Source organism: Emydura macquarii, unplaced genomic scaffold, assembly GCF_026122565.2.
Source record: "Emydura macquarii macquarii isolate MOO-44397 ecotype Brisbane River unplaced genomic scaffold, CSIRO-AGI_Emac_v2 contig_2636, whole genome shotgun sequence".
Taxonomy (NCBI): domain Eukaryota; kingdom Metazoa; phylum Chordata; order Testudines; family Chelidae; genus Emydura; species Emydura macquarii.
Window position 1 is genome coordinate 11,119,562 of NW_027132773.1, and position 24,460 is coordinate 11,144,021.

The window sequence follows — 24,460 nt, forward strand, 5'->3', positions numbered from 1 at the left end:
ACATGGTAGATGTGGGTTCACTAGTGTTCCTAAAACTCTCATTTCTCAGGCTGAATAATTAATGCCTTGCACTTCCTGAGTAGTCTGCAATGGAGAGACGAAGAAGGTGCTACTTCTTCAAGGGGTGTCCCTGTGGATGCTCCACTCTAGGTGTTGGTGCGTCCTCATGTCCTCAATCGGAGATTTCTGACAGTAGCCCTCATCCGGGTCACACATGGTGGTCCCCATTTATTTGGCACAACCTGACCCTCTTGTTTCCATTTCAATCATCTGTCGTCCGAGACGGAGCCTTTAGCAGTTCTTACATTAGTTTGTCAAAATAGTTAGATAGTCTTTAGATATGGTTTATTTTAGACAATAGTTAGTGTTACTTATGTTCCCTATCTACCTGACAAAAAAAAGAAATCTTTTCCTTCCTTCCCTCATAGATTACCTTCGGTTTCTATTCCCTCAGGAAACCTCATATTATACCTGGTTCACCAGGATTCAAAAGATGTACATCTTCCAGAGATGCGATTCCAGCATCAGATGGACACTCCCAATGTGTCCGATGTCTGGGTGAGGGGCACGTACTCCAAAAATGTACAAATCTAGTCTGACCCTGGACAAGACAACCCTCCTTCAGAAAGATCCTCATGGAAAAGAGCCTCAACGTCGCCTAGGAGAGAGCCAACAAAGAATAAGAGTTCACTGGCCAAAACTCCTCTAACCGTACCAATGGCTCCAAGATTAAGTACCTCGGAGGCACTCAAGTACCACTCGTGCCATGGCACCAAATGATTCTCAATGTCCCGGTGCAGTTGAGAGTCAGAAACAAAGCAACCTCCTCCACTATGGCACCGACAAAGCAAATGGCACAAAGACCAATACCCCAGGTCAAAACACCACCAACCAACCTAACGGCAACTTCAGTACCGTCCTCGGTTATGGCACCGACCTTGGTTATGGCACTGACATCAGTAACGAGACCGACGGTGGTTGCAGCACCGACAACCGTCACAGCACCGACTGTGGCACTGAGATCGGCATCGACAATGGTCAGGGCACCGATGACAGTCACAGCACCAACCCCGATTACTGCATCGATACAAACTTTGGCACCGGCTCAGAAGCGCACCAAAAAATTGGCATCACTGCCAACAGGGAGACATAACATTAACATCCTCATCCTAGTCACCCCTGTTTGGCACAGATGCCTCCCCAGTGCACTTCACACATGACAAAGCCCTCTCCGCAACCCCATTTTCAAGTGGGGATGAGGACGAGGCAGAGGAAGGTGTAGTCTCTTCCCAACATTCTTCTCTTGCCAGACCAACTCCTCAGGCGTTGAGACATAGATTACACACAGACAGCACACGCAGCCATGGTACGCACCACTATGGTTTGGACCATCCATGCCTTATCCCATGCAATGGCTCAATCGAGAGACATGGTCAACCTACACTAGGGGTTACAGTAGACCTCCCAGTCCCTACTGGGATAGACTCAGATCTTCTACAAAATCTGTTCCATCTGTTTCCGAACCAACTCCTGATACCATAGAAGAAAGGGGGGAAAGCATTGAAAAGGACATATTACTTCCTGCACATGACTCTTCTTCTTCACCTGATGAAGTGAAAATACCTCCCCTGCCTACTACTGCTGACATCAAACACTTTCAGGAGCTTTTTAAAAGAGTGGCTAAGAATATGGAAATTCCACTCAAGGAAGTCACTGAAACCCATCACGAATTATTGTGGATCCTTCACACTGCAGCCTCATAAAAAATTGCTTTACCAATCAATGAAGCATTGATGGAGCCAGCCAACAGCATCTGGTAAACTCCAGTCACCATCCCACCAACCTGCAAGAGGGCAGATAAAAAATATTACGCTCTTGCCAAGGAGAATGAATTTCTTTTCACACACCCCCTCCTAACCCTTTTGTCATAGATTCCACAAACCAGCGGAGCAAACAGTCTACATATAAGTCGACGCCCCACAATAAAGAGTGGAAAAGACTAGATTTATTCAGTAGGAAAATCTATTCATCTGTAATGCTACAACTACAGGTAGTCAACTATGTAGCATTGTTATCAAATTATAACTATAACAACTACACAAAGATCCTGGGATTTATTATGACATTCTGGACAACAAAAGAGAGCAGTTTAGATCGCTCGGAAGTGAAGGCCAACTCATCACAAGTCCGCATTACAGTCCTCCCTCATTGCTGCCACTACAGCCATGAGAACAACAACTATGGTGGTAGTCATCTGCAGGGCATCCTGGGCTTCACTCCGCAGGCCTGCCCAAAGAGTTACAAGCCAAAATAGAAGATTGTCCCTTTGACAAGATCAAACTCTTTGCTTAATAAACCGATGAAAAACTTCACACTGTGAAGGACTCATGAGCTACTTTAGGCACCCTCGAAATGTATATACCTGCAATGAGAAGAAAACAGTACAGGTATCAGCCATATCCACGTAGGTACCAACAGTATTCACACCAAAGACACAAAGAGCCTCAAAGAAACAAGCAGAGACCACAAAGACGACAACAGACTCATCAACAGCTGTCAACATTGCAGCCATCATTTTCTAAACAGCAATTTTGAAGTCTTGGTTGAGGGTCTGGAGGACCTTCCACACCACCTAGTGCCAATAATAATTCAAGTATCCCAATTTGAGTATCAACTACGCCCTTTCCATCACAATTGGGTAAATATTACATCAGACAAATGGCTCTTAGGATGGTTCATTTGGGATATACCATCCCTTTTACATCCATCCCTCCCACCCATCCTCCTTCCCAGTCCCTCTTCAGGGACCCATCTTATGAGCACCTATTACAACAAGAAGTGATCCATCTGCTTCTTCTAGGTGCAATAGAACACATCCCCCAGCAACAAAGAGAAAGGCTTCTACTCCCACTACTTTTTGACCCAAAAGAAAAGCAGAGGATGGAGGCCCATCCTGGATCTCGGAAGACTAAACAAGTCTAACACTACAAAGATTCAGAATGATCACACTGTCCACCATAATACCAACACTGGAACGGGTAGACTGGTTTTCAGCCCTCATCCTCCAAGACACTATTTCCATGTCACTATCTGCCCAGCACACAGACACTTCCTCAGGTTCACTCTGGGAGACAACCACTACCAATATAAGGTATTACCCTTTTGGCCTTTCTACAGCACCAAGGATCTTTTCAAAGATGCTTGCCATAATTGGCGGCAAAGCTGTGCAGGGAAGGGATTATAATATTCCCATATCTAGATGACTTCCTAATAAAAGCACACAGTCAAGTGCTAACCATCTAAGTTATCCAACAAACAAGGTCACTGTTTCAAAATTTAGGACTCATGATAAACAATCAAAATTCCACTTTGAATTCAGTACAATAACTGGAGTTCATAGGAGCACGGCTAGGCTATGTACACACTGATTCAGAAAATTCACTGCCCTCACTGTCCATGCATGGTGATTCCTCATGGCCATCACATCAGCCCACTGTGGGGGAGAAATCGGGGAACTCGTGGCTACTCCCACCCTACACGATTTTCCCCAAGGACAAAGTCATGCTTAGACCTCATCCAAAATTCTTACCAAAATCATGTCAGGTTTTCATTTAAACCAACCAGTCCACATATCTAGGTTCTGCCCAAAACCTCATGAATAACGCACAAAACACTATATTTACATATACTGGATATTAGATGCGCACTAGCTTTCTAACTAGATAGGACGAAATCCGATAAACCCTTTGTATCTATTGCAGAATGAACTAACGGTACTGCCATCTCTACTCAGAGATTATCAAAGTGGATATCAGGTTGCATTCATTCATGATACATGGAAAAACATACAAGCCCCCTGCGGGGTCAAAGTACATTCCACCAGAGCACTGTCAACATCTACGGCATACCTCAACAACGTGTCTATTGGAGACGTGTAAAGCAGCTTCTTGGATCTTGGTGCATACTTTTACAAAACACTACGCCACTGATCAAGTATCCAGATTGGATGCGTCAATTGGTCTAACAGTACTCTTATCTATTCAACCAACTGACTCCGAAGTCCCTTCCACCAAATGAGGAGCACTGTTCTACATTCACCTAGAGTGGAGCACTCACAGGGATACCACTCAAAGAAGAAGAGAAGGTTACTCACCTTGTGCAGTAACTGAGGTTCTTCAAGATGTGTTTCCCTGTGGGTACTCCACTACCCACCCTTCTCCCCTCAACTTCAGAGTTCAAGAAAGGGACTCTATGGTAGAGAAGGAACAGAGGGGGTTGGGTCACGCGCGCACACCAAAGAGGTGCCAATGACACCACGAGAAGGGGACTGTGCATGCACGACCTGGACGAGCACTGCTGTTAGAAATCTCTGATTGAAAACGTGAGGACGCACCAACACCTAAAGTGGAGCACCCACAGGGACACACATCTCGAAGAACCTCAGTTACTGCTCAAGGTAAGTAACCTTCTCTTATACTCATGTCTCCAGGTATTCTGGAATTCCAGAACTGTACTGTATGCGCAGAATGCACATCTTGCCACAGAACTGGACTCCATAATCCATGCTTCAATGCTTTTATTTTACATAAAATATATTTCTAGCCTTTAAGATAGCAAAGAAAACCTTCCAACTATGAGCCAAGCATAAAAGGTGTGTGCTTGAGGCTGCAGACCATTTGAAGTAATAGTTCTGAAAGGAGTGCCTCCTTTCATCTTAATTCCCCTTTAACTCTGAAACCTATTGATGATCATTTTAAATGTCAACATTGCTTAATATTTCTCTAATAGAGTCAGTACAAATATCCAAATAAGGTACTTATCCCACACATTCCCAAGTGCTAAAAACCCAGCTGTCAAAACCTCCAGCTTCTGCTTGACAGAGCTATTATGTGTTGTCACTACAAAAATATATGACCCATTACAGATTAAACATGATGGGGGAGAGTGAAATAAATGGAATATATTAGCAAAATAAACAATATAAGGAATACTGCACTGATTGCATTATTCATTTAAATATTTAATTCAATGAAATCCTCATCTTAGACTGTAGTTAAAACTGATACAGAGTTTCTAGCTCACTGAATTGCAATGCTACAGAAACTATGGGTCTTTGATGAAGAATTCAAGTCCAGCATGCCACAGAATACATTGGACACTGCCTATACTTGTCACTTCATGCCTTTGTGATGTTAATTCAGAAGTAGCTGTTGAAGAATCAGTGAAAAGATAATGAGTTAGTATGAGTAGGGCCCCCACGTGTGGGGGAGGAGGAGGGAGAGGAAGGGTACACTTTACCAGGGCCCAGAGGCCCTGGGGGGGCCTGGCCCAGGCTGCAAACCCCACTACCATGAGGAAAAAATTTTTCATGGCTCATGAGGTTGTATGTATGGGATGAGGGATTGTGGTATGTGTGTGGGAGAGGGCCCATGTTACAAATTTGTACTGGGCCTGAAAAAATTATGCTTGGGCCCTGAGTATGGGTATGAAAAGTATGAGTTAGTATGAGTAGTATTAGTATTTAGTATTAGGAGTGGTTGGTATTAGTATTAGTAGTTAGTATAAGTATGAAAAGATAATGAGTGAGTATGATTAGCAGGCCACAGAGTACATGAGTTAGTATGAGTATGAAAAGTATGTGTTAGTATAAGTTAGTATGAGTAGTATTAGTAGGTAATATTTAGTATTAGTATTTACTAATTAATATTTAGTATTAGTAGTTAGTCTGAGTATGAAAATTATGCATTAGTATAAGTTAGTATGAGTAGTATTAGTAGTTAATATATAGTATTAGTATTTACTAATTAGTATTTAGTATTAGTGGTTAGTATGAGTTAGTATGAGTATGAAAAGATAATGAGTTAGTATGATTAGCATGCCACAGAGTACATTGAACAGTGCCTATATTCGTCACTTCATGCCTTTGTAATATTAACTCAGAAGCAACTGTGGGAGAGTCAGTGAAAAGATAATGAATTAATATGATGGAAGAACAAATTAAAGGAGGGAAAAGGGTGGCCCACATTAAAGGGTTGTTGTAAGTCCTGGGAGTCATCTCTTGGTCTGGTCAACTTTACACCTGTTGCTAGGGAAAGGTGAGAGCCCCTTTGAGAAAATCCATATTAGAACCCATGCAGTCAAATATTTAAAGCCTTTGTACCACCATTAAGTGTTTTTATTCATAGTACCATACTTTCTTCTTCATCAAGTTCTGTTTAGTGCAGGAGAGAAGAGCTGGTTGGATGGTGCATTAGGGGGCCACTTACAGCTCCCTGATTCTCCAGCCAGAGCTGCTCTTACCCTCACAGACCTGGAGCAAGTTAGGTTGGCCTTGGGCTGCTCTAACTTATGTGAGTTGCCATTAAGGACTATAGATCAGCTGAAAATTAACAGAGCAAATCTCCACCTCTCCCCAGTATGCCCCTTTCCTCTCCCCACATATTCACTATGTACAGGTTGCAGATATAAGTGTGAAAGGGGGTCAAATTATGAATTTGCCAGGATGCTAGTTAGATTTTAATGCTGAAATCTAAGAACTAGGTTTACAAATATATAATAGAATCCAATAGGATAATCCCTTTTTATTGAGTCCGGAAAGAATTAGCTTACTAGTTTAACTCTGGGTTCTTTTAAGGTCAACTTGAACAATATTTCTCAAATCAGGACGCTTGCTTATTCTTAACTGACCAACAATTTATTAATTCTCCCAGAACCACATTAATATATAATCAACAGTTCACCACTCAAATGTGTATATAATCAATTGTGTGTACTACACACACAATATAGTCTTGCAAGCAGCTATCACAGACTAGAGTTGAGGCTCAGTAGTTATATCAAAGAACAATGCAACTTACCAAGATTTCTTATTACATTTACTTATGATCAACAATTCTGAATTTTTTATTATCTAACACATTTATCACACTTCTACATCACACTTGTTTTGTTTGTTTTTAAGGCGCTTTGAAGAATGTGGTTACTTTTCTTTGGATAGATTGGTCCAAAAGGGACAAATTTAGAATATTGAAAGCAATTGCTTAAAACAAATCTTTTCAATCTCTCTTAGGCCAATTTGCTGGTTTATAAAGGAGTTCAAATCTAAAATATGGTTACTTGAGATCTCACTAGAGAGTGTAGGCTCAGCAAGATAACTATCAGTTATTTATATTAAAGAATGGACAGGGAAATACAATCTTTGAAGTGAAATCTCACTGCTTCTTGTTATCTCTTAACCCTGGGATGGGGGAGAGTCCTTTCCACACAGATGATCCACGTGTCAGCTGCACTTAGGATTCTTCAGCTTCTTGTGTTGGGTTCAGTCAACTCTGTTGAGCACATGGTGACCTCAGTTTTATATACCCTAATTTCAGAGTTCATTGAGGGAGTCCACCCACTGATTCCTATTGGACACATGTAAAGTAAGTGCTTGTATTTTAGCTCTCTTTGTTTCTCTGCTACTTCCATTGGTATCTAGTAGATGGTGTTGTTGTTCAACAGATTTCTTTAATCCTTTTCTAATTGGAGACATTTTAAATTTGAGTAATTTCAAGGACTGTATTTCATAATTAGCTCCCACTGTAAATTGGGATCCCCCCTTGTATGCAATTTCTCCTAATATTCCAAAGTTGTAACTTGGCTTATATCTTTCAACATTTCTCCTTCTTAGTGCCAGACAATTCCTACTACTGCTAGAGTGCAGCAATTATTTGCAAAGAAAACCAACAAAATCCTTATAATCTTCTAAATTTGGAGGACATACTCCATACAGTCTTTGCTTATACATAAGCATTTCACCAAATTTAGGACTTTCAATAGAACAAGAGACATTTTGCACAAATGGAAGGGTTGATCTGACTCACAAGGCAAACAAATGTGCAGATTTTAATTTAGGGTGAAAGATTATTCATTGTATATTCAATTTGCAAAGAACACAATGTTGTTTATACTTCAGGGTAACAACACAGTGAGTAGGAAAGCAGGATGTGACTCTTGTTTAGTAACTTGGGAGTGCTTTTTAGTGAAGTTGGGAAGGAGAAAGAGGTTTATACATATGCAAATAATGAGAGATTCTTGGTGAGGTAATTAACAATACCCTTGTTTAGCCATTTTAGTTTCTATAGTTTGAGAAGGAGAATACCCAATCTTGGCTGATCTGTGAGTCCTTAGACAAAGTGTCTCACATGATGTGAACCATTTTCTTGTTGTGTTTGTAGGTGGATCCTATTCTGGGATAAACAGAGTTGGATAGCTTTATTAATTTGTTGAGGGTCAGAAGGAATTGTTAGTTATTATTCATTCCAGGAGTATCTGTTCAATATATCTCCTACAGTGGCAGTTAGCAAAGCAGTGAGTGAATTCTCAGAGGAGCACCTGTGTCCAGATTATGAATCCTCTTTGTTTCAACAGCATATTGGGGCCAGAACAGAGGAGATGCTTTTGCCCATTGTATTGCTTTCTATATTTGATTGCCCGCTCAAAAATATATTCTTTTAATTGCTTTGTAACATATTATAAGTACAGATCAAATTATTCTAAATACAACTACATTTGCATGAAATTTAACTTTACAGCTCATGACTACCAAACTGTTTCTAAATGATTGATGTTATTACATTGAATGCCCATGGAAGCAATAATTACTTGCCATTTATTAGACAGTGGCACTAATTAACAGCTAGTCACTTTCAGTAAGTTGTCTTAGTTCTCTTTATTGCAAGCTTTATTTTAAGAAAATAAAACCCTGCAGACTTGCTTGCGCAAAGAGAAAACTATGGCTAGATTCTCCCCCAGGGTACGGCAGTTTTTGCTAGCATTACCCAGAGTAGAGAGCTCCCAAAATCTATCTGGAATAAGGCTGTGGTAATTTAAGACCCCCAGAATTCTTTCCCTAGCAAGTATAACACCAAGAGTGCATGGTGTTGGTGTTGGATGGGGGCAAGACCAAGTAATGCACTGATTCACTACATTCATCAGTAGTCTTTCTGTAGAGCCCCACCACAACTTAAGGTGGCCGTCCTGTGGATCAACCCATGGGGTAGGGTGGCAGTAGAAATAATACGCAGATTTTCCTCAAGGGTGATTTCCTTCTGTGTTACAGTGATCTCACTGGTTCAGGAAGAGGGAATCTGCAGCTTTCTCCCTCAGCTACCAGAGGGTGAATCAAGTTTGGTGGAAGGAGGTCAGAAAGCTCATATATATGGGCTAAATTATGACATATTCAATACAGTTTTATTTTTTTATGGTATAGCCTGTATCCCCTAATTCTTTACTGCATCACAGAATGCAATTAAAACCAAGTCTTGCTCAGCTTACAAATACAAAACTCCCACTTACATCAATGTACATTTTTGAGTGAATAAAGCCCATGCAGACTTAAATGTAAAAAGTGAGAAGTTTAGAGGTAAAACAAGATAAGGGAAGAAGATATCATTCCACTGGAAATGAGGTGAGAATCAGTTAATCTGGGAGATAAAGTAAGTCTGTTCCAGACAACAGGAGTTCCAGAGAAGCAGGCTCTCTCACCAGGAGGAATATGATATTGTAAAGGAGAGAAAACAGGCAAGAGCTAGATGAGCAGCAATGAGTGTAGGGCAAGATACGGACCTGGAACTTCAGCTGCAAAAACTATCCACAAAGGAGACAGCTGCTGCTCCCTGATCCTGGAGCTGGTTTTCTACCAAACTGGGCCCTGACCCCATTCAAAGCAGCTTAAAAGCTGCTCTAACCTATGTCTGATAGTTATGGATCCTGGGGCTCCTGACACATTCCCTTTTCCCAGCTCCTCCTTGACAACATCTCCAAAGCATCTACTGTGATGGGGCTACAAGTGGAGGTTGTGGCAGGTGGGCAGATCTGCTGGCCTGATGTGGGAGTGAATCTGGCCTAACATCCATCAGAGAGTCTGGGGCCAGTCTATGCAAAAAGGGCAGTTTTTAAATAGAAACAGTCAGTGTGTTGGAGGTTATGCTGTTATGCTTCTTTAAAGTCGTACAGCAGCTTTCTGCACTTATACAATAAAAATCAAAGCTACTACAATTATAGCAAAAACTATAACAAAGTAGCCCAATTTCTGAGAGTGGTAAGTGTTGCCACCAGAATGCAGATAATTTGGCAGTCAATGTTTTCAGTCTGAATGTTAGACAGTTGCAAGGTTATTGATGAAAAATATTTCCTATCTCAAGATAATAACGCAGTAGTAACGAGGAAAAAAAAATAAGAAAAATAACCACCTGCCCCTGGAGACTCATAAAAGAAAATGTACTATTGTTTGGTTTTACCCAAGCCTGCATAGTCTTTTCCCCTTAATATTATAATAAAAAAAGACTTCATTTTAAATAAAAATGGCACTGGCTTCATTCAAAAGATAGAAATCTCTGAATTATTTCTGGGAAGAATGATCATGACTTGGTGGATTTTTAATTCTTTATCCTTTGACTGTTTTAAACAACACATTCTATATGAGCCCAAAGAAAAACTGCTCTTGCAATGACTTGTGATAGTTGTCTATATACTTTGCCTTTTACAGCATCTTTATATGACTATGCTAAACAACAAACTGATTCTTTTACTGTGTCTTCACACCACCACCCATTATTGGATAATCGTATTATTTTTAATCCTGTCTGGTAGATTGTCCTATCTGTAGGATAAGTTTTATCACTAATATTCCCCATGCTGGGGAATCAGTCCTCTGGACTGATCTTTTATTCACTTTTATCACTTTTTTATCACTTTTTTTATCACTTTTATGATCTTTTATTCACTTATTTAAATAGATTCCTCCTAAATACTGTATCAAACTGTTTCTTTAAATTAAAGGTGATTGGTTACTGCAGCAGACAGAATGATTCACAAATGTTTTCCCACATTGAAAATATCTTTTTCAAGCATATCTTGGATTAGTGGCCTTACTTGCTTTGCCCATGCAGAGCTTCCCATTAACAACAGGAGTTGCACACTTGCTAATACTTCCTTGCACATCACATTAGGTTGACATTTTCTCTGAAATGGCTTGCTTCAAAAAATAAACCTATTGGGCTTGTCCATTTCACCAACTCATTCAATCCTCATTCGGTATCTACATTCCCACATGTAATTCCAAAATGCATATATTTTTAGTTCTGCATGTTACTATGGATGCATGCTGAAATTAGCAGATGCTAATTAGCAACAGGCAGGAGAAACCTGAAACACAGGAATGCTAATAGAGACCTTGCCATAATAGGAGACAATACATTAGACAGGAGTTTTGCCAACAAGAAAGGCCAGTGAAAGTATGTTAAATAAAAGTCTGTCCCTCTCTAGGTCTTCTGAGACCACACCTGAAATATTGCCTTCAGTGCTAGGCACCTCTTTACGAGAAAGATGCAGATAAATAGAGAGAAGTAAAGAGCAGAGCAACTAAGGCTATGTCTATGCTACCACCTATGTCGGCAAAGCTTATGTTGTTCAGGGGTGTGAATATTCCACCCCCTGAGCGACAGAAATTACACCTACATAAGTATTCATGTGCACAGTGTTATGTCTGCAGTGGAGTTTCTCCCGCTGACATAGCTTATGCTGCTTGTGGAGGTGAGTTTTTAAGCCGATCAGAGAGCTCCGTCGGCATAGAGCATGTTTACTAGTATCGATATAGCTGCCCTACTGCAGTGCTGTACATAATAATTAAAGGGCTAGAGGAACTGATTAAGAGTCAAATCCTGCCTCACCTCTGCAGTGAGAACTGTTATGTTTTAGAATAGCCAAAGGGAAGCTCTGTCCCTGGAGACCTTTAAACTCATCCAGACATACTGTTCTGAATAATCCTGTATGGGCACTGGTTAGAGTGGTCCATCAGATGTGAGGAGGCCAAGATGACGCAATATGTCTTGTTCATCTCTAACTTCTACAAATATCCCTGGTGTAATTCTATTGTGCATAATGTTACTGAATTTGGGACACAGACTAGCTTCAATACATTGAAAAAGCTGAAACTTTTCATATAGAGGATCATTTTATAACCTGGAAGAAGTTTTAACCTGTCCTGTTAAGGAATGAAAGATATTGGAAGGCCCCCTGTATGTACTGTGCAATTTAGATTTATTACATGAAGTCTAATCTGATAAAATATACTGTAAATTACAGGAGAATGCTTCTGAAACTAGCATGTCTAAAATATAGGATTTATGCAAGACTACTTGAATAATATAGATATACTGAAATCTTTTTTTTTTTTTTAATTGATTGAGTTTTGGGTGCCCAGAATGAATTTTTTTTTTTTTTGCTTTTCTTGCCAAAACAAAAAACCAAAAAAATGTAATTTTAGATCAAAAAACACTTGAAATGAAATAAAAAGATTAAATGAAACTTATTTTTAGATTTTAGTTTAATTTCAGGATGTTTTTGATCCAGAACATTTTTTGGTTTTGTTTTATGGGGTGTGCTTCCTTTTTTAATAAATATAGCTACATTTCTAAGCAAAATGTTTAGAAACAAAGTTGAAATATTTAATTTTGAAATGGCTGAAATTAACAGTTTTAATTTCTTGACAAACAAATGATATATTTCTTTCATTTGAATCTATTCATCAAGTAATTCACGAATAATCTTGGTACATCCCAAAAAGCATTTTTTGGCAAATTTACTATTTATTAAAAAAAAAATGCACACAGTTCCACTAAATACTATGAAATCTTAGCTTCTTGTGTTAAGAATTGGCATTGTGGTGATCACTTTTTCTAATAATAATAAGAGGAGGCTGTTTTACCTACCAGGCTTGTATGAATTTTTTCATGCTTCTGACAAGCCACCTTTAACTCGTGGGAGGCTATGGCTGTTTGCCAGATATAGAAGCAGCAAACTATTACACTCTCCGTATGTCTACATAGGTATTGTCATATATTCATGGATGAAATGCAGCAAGAATTTAGCCAGTCATTTACACTGGTGTAATTCAGGAGTATCTCTATTGAAGTCATTAGAGTTACACTGTAGGAGTGAGAGGAGAATCAGGAAGAGAATGCCTTAATTTGGGTGGCTGTAATTTTGCTTCTGTAAATGAGAATTTTGTGAATGCTTTTATTTACCCATTTTGTGACCCATTCACCCACACACTCCTTCCAATGTATTCATAAAATCAGTGACCTCAGAATTTGAACTGAAAACCTATTTTCATTATGAATACTTGCTTTGTAATGCACAGCATTAAAATCATAGGATATTTAACCATGCAAAATTGCATTTACACTATTTTCATCATTCTAAATATCTGTTTCTATAAATATTGGAATTCTTAAATATTCACGAAGTTAATGTCTGCATCACATGCAAACTGAGGTTTGGATTGGACTGACAAGATAAGTAGCTCTGAATCTCATAAAGCAATCACCAGGGAAAATATATTGTCAGCAACAGTAATTACAGCAGGTAATTGTGTCATTTACCCTGTTACAGACCACTGACTGTGACGAGCATGGGACATACCAGCTGTCACACACTGTTAGCTTTGACGTTCAGGGGTGTGGAAAACTGTACTATGTCTTAGTGATGATGCATTTAAAAATCTTAATGAAGATGAAGGTTTTAAAGTGGGAAACGGTGCATAAATGGACAGTTTTCGAGTTACGAGGATTGATTTCTTGGAATGGTAGGCTTCATCAAGATTATTGCTGTTTCAGATTTTTTCCTGTGCTTTTAATAAGTTTGGAAATATTGGGAGGTATAAATGTTTGGTAAGAAAAATTCATTACAGTACATAGCCCCTGGGTTGTAGAGGAGGTAAGCATGGTGGTTTGATTTAGGATCAATGTCTGAATGCTGTGTAATTTCTACTTGTATAACTTTTTTGATGTTTGGGGTAAGAAGAGAACATCATAATCTGAAATTGCTAGTCTTAACTGGTTTACCGTTCTGGTATGGTTTCAGAGATATGATAGAACATAAACACTAATTTAGGTCACAATCCCAAACTCAGTGGGGCTGAGGGTCCATGCAGTTTCCTCTGGGGCAGAGCAGCCTGCGAGATGAGGACCTAAGTCTTACCTTTGGATTTACCCAGCAAGAGCAGGCAAAAGCAAAGAAGGAGCTCTGATTACAGAGCCAAACACATCCTGGGATGTGAGTAGAGCTAAAGTGAATAATTTACAGGGAAAATATTTTTTTTTTGTTTGTTTTTTAATTTGTTTCTTAACTGTAAGGATTGATCACGAACACTTTGAGTATTTGAGCAGGGTCCAAGCATAATTTTTTCAGGCCCAGTACCAACTTGTAACATGGGTCCCCTCCCACACACATACCCATGGGGATTGCAGCCTGGGCCGGACCCCTCCAGGCCCCGGTAGAGCATACCCTTTTTCCCCCCATGTGGGGTCCCTGTATTTGAGACCCAAATAATACTTGTAACTTAAGTTTTGGTGCCATTTAGTGGAGGTTTTCATAGTATTAGGTAACTATATTTTTGTTTAACTGACTTTTGTTGTATGTTTTCTCTATTCCTGTAATTCTCTAGTAAAATCTGCTTTTATATATATATGTGTATGTGTTTGTGTTACTTAATATTGAAATAATTATAGAAGAGTGGTGTGTGTGTGTGTGTGTGTGTGTGTGTGTGTGTGTGAGAGAGAGAGAGAGAGAGAGAGAGCGCGCGAGCGCCTGAATACAAAATCAAGGGTGATTATGACACTTTCTCTCTCTCCATCTCTAAGCAGTGCCTCAGAGATAACTGTGTGATAACTGTTCTTTGAGTATGTGTCAGTATGGGTTCCACTGTAGGTGTTCATGTGCAAGATCATAGTTTTGAAATAGTGTCTGGGGTTATGCATATGTCCGGTGCCTCCTCACATATGAGGTCATGGAGATGAGGGTGACAATCCCTCAGTTTCCTCAGCAAGACAATTTGGCGAGTGTCTGACTCACTAGTTTTTAGCTTTGGCTAAACCTTCTCAAAAATCTACAGATTTTCAGAACTCTTCTGATTCTTTGTCATACGGCAGCTGTGATCTATATGAAAGCATTTGAAATGAGTCTTGACTGTCAGACCCCCCCCCGGTATATCTGCTGACCCTGTACAGAATTCACCCTTATACAGAGTTACAGGCAGATTCAAAACCTGTAGGTTTCAAACACTGACCATGCAGTGATGGACTGATTCCCCTGAAAAATGGGCAAAGCAGTTGTCTGTCCTGTTTAGGAGAATGAGATATACCGAGCAGGTGTTAGGTGCGCCTGTCAGTTTCTGCAATGCACAAATCACAAGACATGATCTTTAAGTGCCATCTTCTGAAACAGTCTCTGAAGGTCTCATCAGACTCTGAGGAGATGAGCTCCAGGGTCCTGCTAATGGAGAAACCCGTCTCATTTAGTGCCCTGTCTTCCAGAAAAGACTGACACCCACAGCACCGAAGCACACCTCAATATCAGCACTCTAGCTGGTACCAACATCTCTGAGGCAGAGGCAAAGAGTCCTGGTGGAGCTCAGTGTCCTCCCATAAGGCCAGACCACTTAAAGTCTCCAGAGAGAAATCCACCAGGTCCCTTACAGCACTGATGGCTGCTGATATGGAGTAGCCTAAGACACACAGGCAGACTCCTCCAGCACCAACGCTGGCTCTGGCAGCACATCTCTTGGCTCCGATGCCTACTGTTGAATTTTTTAGGGTAGTAGCCACCCCAGACTGTAGCCCAACACAAACAGGAATGCCAGTTCCAATAGCGACAGGAGGACTGGCTGCAACCTTACAGGAACTGCAGTAACAATTTTAGGAGCAGCCACATCGGATACTTGCTAACCTAGGTGGAGTGCTCATGCTTCCTGTAAGTTCCAGTCTTTCCCTAGCCAAAACAGAACTAGAAGCTGATTCACAGGTGTTCTTTTTCACTTGACTTAGATGACTGTTTCTTCCAGTGAGCTGCAGTAATCTTGAGCTACCTGTTTGGGTGTCATTTAAATGGAGAAGGTGGGCACAAACTTTTTATTGGGCCCTATATGAGGATGTGCTGCAGATCATGAAGATGTCAAAGTTGCTATCTTGGTCTGGCTAGAGATTTCAAGAGAGGGGAACGGACAGCAGTTCCAAGATGAGCTCTTTTCTTCAAGGATGCAGATGTCCCGCTTTTGCCCAGTGTTTGAGTGACTAGTTAAACCCCATTAATGACAGTGGAGTTGCACATAGACAAAAATAGTAATGAAGTACTCGGTCTGCCTGGGAGGATGTAGACATGGATATGCTAGTATCAATTGTCTGTTATGCAGAGGTGGTACAACAAACTGAGGAATGCATGAAGACTCAGCAGCCGAAGAGACCACCATGCCTATGGCTGGATCCTAAAGTCAAGAAGCTATCATGGAATAAGGTGAAGGCTTTGGAGACTCCAAGAGGAGAGCCAAAAAGGACATGGATGCTTTCCTGGAACAGAAGGGAGAGCTACCAGCCCCTCTGCCTATTTGCTTTCTTTATTGACAAGGGCACATAAACTGTGTCCATATATGGAGTCTGATTGTGCAAGAGATTTGTGGTCTTGCTGAGGTCATGGGATTCCCATGGGTGAACCCTGTCCGTGCAGCTAGGAGGAGGATAGTAACTGGTCTAGTAGATTGAGCTGTGCCTCGACATTAGCATGGAGTGATTTAATTAAAAGTTGCTCCTGCGGGCAGCAAAACCCAGGTGTCCACTGGGGATTTCTGGAAACATTCCCCAGCTGCAATCCCAAACCCTTGTAAATATGGGTTTGGGAGGGCTGGTGTTAGGTGGAGGTGTTCTCAGTCATTACCCTGACCAATTGTTGTGGAGTGATATAGGGAACACTTTAGGGACTCCCCTGTGCTCTAGGACGTCATAAAACTGGCTCATGGATGGGGAGAGGCACCACAGAATGCTTACACACCAGGTCGTCTGGCAACCGCTAGGTTACATTTAGGGTTAGGGAGAAAAGGAAGAACATGCCCTAAATCGGACTCGTGATTGGGCAAGGATGGTATGTGAGAAAGCCTAACCTCAGTAAGAACGTGAACTGTTAACCTACACCTCAGATTATCAGTGTTGTAGAGGAGGCTGGGAAATACCCTGCTCACTGTGCCATAAAATCCATAATTAGAGTCACTAAGGGACTGCCCAAAGAGACACCTAGATTAGGATTATATATTTCTCCAGTTTGTAAGACACAAATACAGTCAGAAGGTGAATGAACTCTTCTTCTGCGGCAGGCTTTGTGGTCTGTGAAGCAGCACCTGTCTTCTCTGAGTGTGAGAGTCATAGTGAAACAAGACATTTTACCAGAAAAATCCATGGAGAGTTTCTTAGACTACATTCTCAAAGAGCACAATTCAAGGGGATTTGGATTTAGATTTCATATAGGAAAGCTATATTTGAAGATAATGCTGAAACGTTTCTCTTCGGTTTAGCTGGCTTAAGAGGTTTTCTTATCTCTTCATGGAGGTAGAAAGCGGAGCAGGCTTTCCTAGTGAGAAAGGATCATGTGGGGTTACAGAGGGGAGATATTTTAGCAGGAAGTTTTACTACCAAACCAAAAGCTTTAGGATTTCTCTTTGCTTCAGGCCAACAATGTCAGTGGGCAGATAAAGATTTTATCATGTTGATAGGTAAAGGTATTATTAATGTTACTGATGTGCAAGCACAAGAGGCAGCAGGGTTGGAAGTCCCTCAGTGAGGTTAAAAAAGGCACTTGGGCAGTGTCATTATAGGCAACTATTTAAAATTTATGGGGACAGGAATGAGTAGCCCAATGCATGTCTTTATTTGTAAATTCTCCTTCCATCATGGTGCTCCATGTGGTTCCTTCCACCCAATACTGGCCCTGAACTGTATTGATACCTTTCAGCCAAGGTGTTGTCAATTTTCAGGGCCATGCGGCAGATCAGTTTCTGTTGTTAGAGAAACCAGTGTCACAAAGTCATAATTCATTTACACTATGTACATGAGTCTTTTTAACCTCAAACTGCGATAGGACAAGCTGTACATGGGCAACTCATCAAACCCCCTCTCAGTTAATATTGCCAGCCACCAAGAACAGCTGCCTTGTCTCTGCCCCTCCTAGTCTTCAGTCTCCCTCCCCCCTGGCACTCAGACTGCCCTCTGTTGACCTGTTCTTGCTCAGCCGATTGATTGCCCTTTAATCTACAGCTTTCATTTGGCAATATGTTCTCCCCTTCTGCTCTTCTTATTAATACCGGGCTTGGGGAGCTCCTGAACCTGTCTGGTAGTGGATATTTTTACCATCTTTACTGCATTTTTACCATGTCCAATGATAGTGCTTTTCCTCCTGAAGTTTTGCTACGGGGTCCTGTATTAGGTGGTTATTTTGTTGTTATATTGACTCCAAATGTAGAATAAGTAAGCAAACCAATAAGTAAAAACAAAGAGAAGCAGACATCTGGATGAACATAATGGCAGCTGTTCTCCCTGAAGAACAATGATGGACTAAGTAATTAGAAACAAATGGCATTTCAGAGATAACAGTGGTCTCTAAATGGCTACAAAAAGAAGAACCATTTCAGGCACACACCATGTCAGAACCGTTTATTACAATTACTATTATTTATGCTTCAAGCACATTATGGTGGCACTGGTCATGATTCTATAGTTAAGTGTGGTTTCATGTTGCACTTAAAGCACAGAGTCAACCTCTTATGTATGAAAAATACAGCACATCATCCTCAAACTTACTGCACTCATTGAGTATAGAATGAATTTTTTGAGAATTAACAAGTAAAACTTAATTAGTTTGAATTAAAATTAATTAAAACTGGATCCTTTAAGAAATTTAACATCTGTCTTTTCCCAAATGATCTTAATTATGGAAAGTTTGAAGAAGCTGTGTTATTCCATTTAGTTAAAATTAATTTAAATCTTGTGTCTGAGCTATACAAGGAATTAGCTTGTAATTAAGTTAAATTATTAGTGATTGTTTTGATTACACAGGCTACAGACTAGCTTGGGTCAGACAGTTCAGGTGACGCTCAAGCAGTATCATTATTTGAGCTGGGTAATATTTTTCAACCAAAACTTGTTGGCAAAAAATGCAGATTCAGTGACTCCAAAATGTTGCATGAATTCATATTGGTTTTGCTGAATTGTTCGTGTTAAAAATTACAAAAAAGGCAGATGTTTTATTTAGACATTTTTTAAATGAAATGTTTCAATTTTTCATTTCAGAATGAATTTGTTTCAAAACTTCCTTTGTTTCAAACTTTAAAAAATGCAGAAAACATTAAAGGTTTGCAATCTAAACAAAGCGTTTTGTTTTGGGATAAACAACATTTCATTCAACACCAAATGACATTTCTTTTTACTTTTCAATTCACTGAAAATTTCATTTTTGGTTCAAATTTAAAAAAAATGGGGGGAGGGAGGGAATTGCCAGTAAACTGAAAAATCCATTATTTGCACAGATCTAGTCATTATGACACCAAACGTAACTCAACCAATCACCACAATTTTATTGATTGTAATGCATCAGTGGTATGAGGGAGATTGGATGTGTGTCAAGATTTCTCATTGTAGTACATTATTTGACCCGACTATCACCGCTCTTTAAAGATTCCTAGTTTATATTATACTGCTATATTCTCAATCTGATGTCCTTTTTAACATAGTTATTCTCACTCCCCCACCATCTTGGATAATGAGTCAGTGTCCTGAAGAATCTAAATACAAAAAGGAGAAGTAGGGAGAGGGAAAAGGTTACATCACATAAGCAGAGTGATGAGTAGCAAATGCCATGTTAGTCTCACATTTCTTTTTAATTTTTTTAAATATATGTTAGTGAATTTTGGAGTGAGGGGAAAGATGAAGAGGTTGATTTAGTAGGAGCATGGGAATAGGAAAAGAAAGGAAGGGTGAAGCTTCTCTTGTGTATGTAATGCACTGGATTTTATTACCTTAGTTCTTCAGAACTCTCCATATAACTTGAGACAGTTGGTGTAAATTGTCCTAGCTCCGCTGAAGTCACTGGAGCTAGGACAATTTACACCAGTGAGGGTTCTGTCCCTATGAAAAAGCACTTTTGTCTCCATATCTCCACAATCAGGAGTCACTATCAGCCTTATTTTTGTTCAGGACTTCGTAGTCTGTCTTTTGGAGCAAAGCCATAACATTTTGTCAGATAGAAGCTATGATGAAATATAGTGTCAAGTACTATTTTGTAAAGAAGTAAAGTGAAATAGTGTGTATCAATAAAGGTGTCCCAACTGTGTATAGTCACAAATTTATATTTTTTTAACTAAGGCACCTGTTTTCTGCAGGATTTGAATGGAACATACATATGCACTTACTGTCACTGTGAAGTAGCAGCAAAAGCTTGCTGAATTTTGGAGCTAAAATGGTTTTTGTATCTGTCGAGTCCATTACTTCAGAAACAGCTTAATCAACATGAATACCATATTTAAGGCTTCAGTTGATTCCCAAAGCAGAGATATTATGAATGTTAATGCACTTGAGCACAGAGTCCTGGCCAGTGTTAAATGGATTTTAGATGTATTAGATAATATAGCTTTAAAAGTAATCACTGAAACCAATGCATTTGCTCTTTATGGAAAGTGCATTTATGCAAATTCAGATTTGTAAATCATTAAAATCTCTTTGCAAAAGTAATTTTATTTCCTTGACTCTTTATTACTCTTGTAGCTGGCATGACCATGCCATCATCATCATGATGTGCAGTGAAGTGAATATTAGACTTTTGTTAAATCAGCCACATTATTTCTAAAGGTGCTTGAAATAAATGGCCTAAGTATTAACTCCTGGTATACATCTTCCATAAGAAATAACCTGTTTGTTCTGTATTTATATTTCTAATTTGGGTCGAATTTGTTATACTTACAGAAACTCTATTAAAGATGACCTGCAAAGTATTTTTTAAAAGTTAGTTTTGTTCCCTTTTTTGCTTCTTCATGATATATATTCACATCAGCTGTCTGCAACATATAGTTTGTTGTGTGTGTGAGATCACTCACCTAAATCCGTAAAATGTCTGTCTTTATTTAAATTGAACACTTTTAGAAAAAGAAACCAAAATAACAGATATGAGAATTCATTAACTTTTAAGCAACAAAACGCTATTATGGTTCATAATAAAATATGTATGTATTCAATTTTTAAAATGCGTATTACCTGACAGATCTTATCTTGTATCTCAGGCTATTGCGGTCTATATGTATAGGTAGACAGCTTTGAAAAAGTTCTGATTAGCTGTACATGGCTTTGACAAGACTTTTGTGCATTGTGCACTAAGTTAATTATTTTAGTGGGGGAGGGTGATAAATATCTCATAAAAGGGAGGTTTTGTATGCAGTTTAAAAAGGTATAATCTGTCTGTAGTAAAACTAGTATCATAGCATTAATTCTAGTGGGTTTTATTGGGTGCCACTCTCTAGCATAGATCATATAGACATGTCAACGAGCCTTACATTTAAACAGTTTTAATTTAAGTATAATATACTAACATTGCATTTAGATAATATAAAGTCAGAAATCTAGATGGAATATAAAACACGAAAGCTCATTTTCCCCACACTTGATATTTCACATCGTCTCTTTCTATAACTGAGTGTAAAATCTTCCTGTTGCTCTTAGACATTTTCCTCTAAACTAGCAATATCTAACCTCATTCTGAGAACCATTTATAAGAATCATGTATTCTATTAGTTGAAAAGAGAAAAATCTAGCAGAATTTTGAGCAATTTAGCCACAGTCTGGAAGGAATAATGGCCATTTTGACATGAACTTTCTCACTTTGAATATGAGTCAGAAAAAGACAAGGCAAAAAAATATTTTTTTTTATCCAAGCTCTATTACTTAGCTGTTAGAGTATTTATTTCATCTATACCATGTATTTTAAGGAAAATATCTCTTTTAAGAGTCCACATACTATACCATTATGATATAATCTCTGGGCTAAGCAACATTCAAGTGTAAAGTAGTTTTCTGTTTCTTTGTAGGGCATACATCATACCAGATACACTGAGGCTCCAATTCTTTCTTAAGTGCATGAATTATCCTATTGATTTCAGTGGGGCTGCTTATATATGTTTGTGGCTTGTTGTGCTCGGAGTTTAGGGCCAAGTCTCCTTGGCATAGAGACCACAATAGCTCCATGACTCAGCAGCTGTGGATGCCTCCACATCCTCTTGGAGCTCTCCCCAGCAGCTGCTTGGTACTGCCCTTTCTAGATCTGCAGCGTGTGACTGGTCCCCTTTCGCCAATATACATTTATCTGTAATCAAGGATAGTGGAGGGTGTTTGAATGATAGCAATGGAGTTTGGGCTACCCCATCAGCCGGCCACACTAGCTGGCTGAATGTGATAGTTAACTTACAAAATTCAGTACATTTCAATGAGGACCCCAGTAATTGTGAAGTATTGCTGTACATGTCCTACTACCCGAGATACCATTGTAATGGCACGGAAAGACACTTTTGTCCATCTGGTAAATAATATCATTTCCTATGCCTCCATTGTTATTTTTTTGTTTTGTTATATGGAATGAAAAAAGCAAGGAAATTAAACTATATTGAAATAACATTAAGATAATGACACAAAGCCTGGCTATCAGTACAGCACAACTGGCACTTGTGTGCCTAATTTGCATAGTTGTCTTCTTTCTTTTTTATAATGGACTGATCCCTCTTAAATGTTACTGCACCCAGCATGAAGTTAGGCTGTGGAATTCACTACTGCAGGAGGTCAGAGTCAGATACTGTATCTGGATTTTTAAAAAGTCCAGATCATTTTATGAACAATAACATTTTTAATTATTCATGCTGAGATCAGGGTAATTAAATCTCATGCTTCAGGGCTCATGCCTATAGTCCTTACTCATTGCACTCAATGGGAGACTCAACTCTGCAGGATTGGACCTCATTTTATATTCTCATCCAGGGTTCTTATTTGTATTCCAGTAGTACCCAGAGGCCCTGCTTAGGAGGAGGGCCCTGTAATGGTGGGAGCTTACAAACCAAAGACAAGTTCTCCTCTGCCCATACAATTGTAACTATATGTAGATATAGGTAGCCAGATATTGTACAATTGACTAGTTGCATCACAGAGGCTTTAACCTTCATTTGAAGCAAAATATATTTGTCCTTACAAGAGGCAGAATTACAGACTTGATGGATCAGAGGTCTGAGCCAGTAAAAAAAAGTCCTATACACCCATAATTTTATATCTAGTATAGAAATTGCTAGTTATAATAGCTAGCACTTATTTAGTGCTTTGCAAACACTAACGGGATTAATTGTCATAACAACTCTGTGAAGTAGATAACTATTAACTCTGTTTGACAAATTGGAAATCCAGGCTTTGTGGCATGATCAAAGCCATGGAAGAAAGTTTCTTGAGTCAGATTAAAATCTTAGGAGTTCCTGGCTTCCAGTTCCATGATGACGCCATTAGAACATGCCTGAAGCAGAAGCTTGTTTTGGATTGGACAGCCAGAGCAAGGCATGTGGTATACAAATAAAAATGTATTAAACAGTGACCAAATTTGCTAGAAGCAACATGGAAACATAAGCAGCATCCTAGCCTCTGTGTTCTGATCTGCCAAAACCAAGAATAGAATAAGATAAAAAATCCATTTCCGTGAAAGAGGAGAGACACCTTTGTTTTCAGGTTACTCATTTTTTCTGAGCGAAGATCAGAACTGAGTTCTTCGTGAATAATGAAGGAAAGCAGTATGTCAAATTTCAGAGTGTTGCCCACTCTTTCACCCACTTCTGCACAATAAGTAAATCCTTTTTAGTAACTACTGAGTTTATGGTTTATTATATTTATATATTTCCATGTGGATATTAGGAAAAACTTTTTAACTAGGAGGGGGTGAAGCACTGGAATGGGTTACCTAAGGAGGTAGTGGAAACTCTATCCTTCGTGGTTCTTCAGGTGAGGCTTGACAAAGCCCTGGTGGGATGATATAGTTGGGGTTGGTCCTGCTTTGAGCAGGGGGTTGGTCTAGATAACTTCCTGAGGTTACTTCCAATCCTAATCTTCTTTGATTCTCTGATATTTAAAGCCTTTGTAATGCTGTAGTGTCACAATTCAGTAACATTCATTTGTTTCGCTTCTCAGAGCATGACGAATGCATCACACACCAGCACAACTGTGATGAAAATGCTCTCTGCTTCAACACTGTTGGTGGGCACAACTGTGTCTGCAAGCCAGGTTATACAGGAAATGGTACCGTGTGTAAAGGTAAGTTATTAGAAACCCTGGGATGTAAAATGCATTGTCTTCGGACTTGATAATGTTTACCTGGTCATAGTTAACACAAATGTGTTTGTGTACCTTGAAGACGATGCTGTAGAACATTAGCGTTTAGCTCTGATCCCACAAAGAGAACTGCATGGTCAGACATCCATGTACTTTGTCTTTTACAAAGTTCAAAGTAGTTTTAGAATTTAGCATTTATAGTTGCATGCTGTGAAATGGTGGAGTAAATATTTTTAGTATCTATCCTAAGATAATTTTGT

At 39.4% G+C, this 24,460-nt stretch overlaps 1 protein-coding gene across 1 annotated transcript in view; it reads left to right on the plus strand.

Annotated features, from left to right (window-relative positions):
- Positions 1-24,460, plus strand: part of NELL2 (neural EGFL like 2) — a 218,221-nt gene that overhangs the window by 142,464 nt on the left and 51,297 nt on the right. Inside the window, exon 14 of the mRNA XM_067564164.1 lies at positions 24,060-24,182. Coding sequence (XP_067420265.1) covers positions 24,060-24,182 — 123 coding nt within the window. The remainder of the gene's footprint in view (positions 1-24,059; positions 24,183-24,460) is intronic.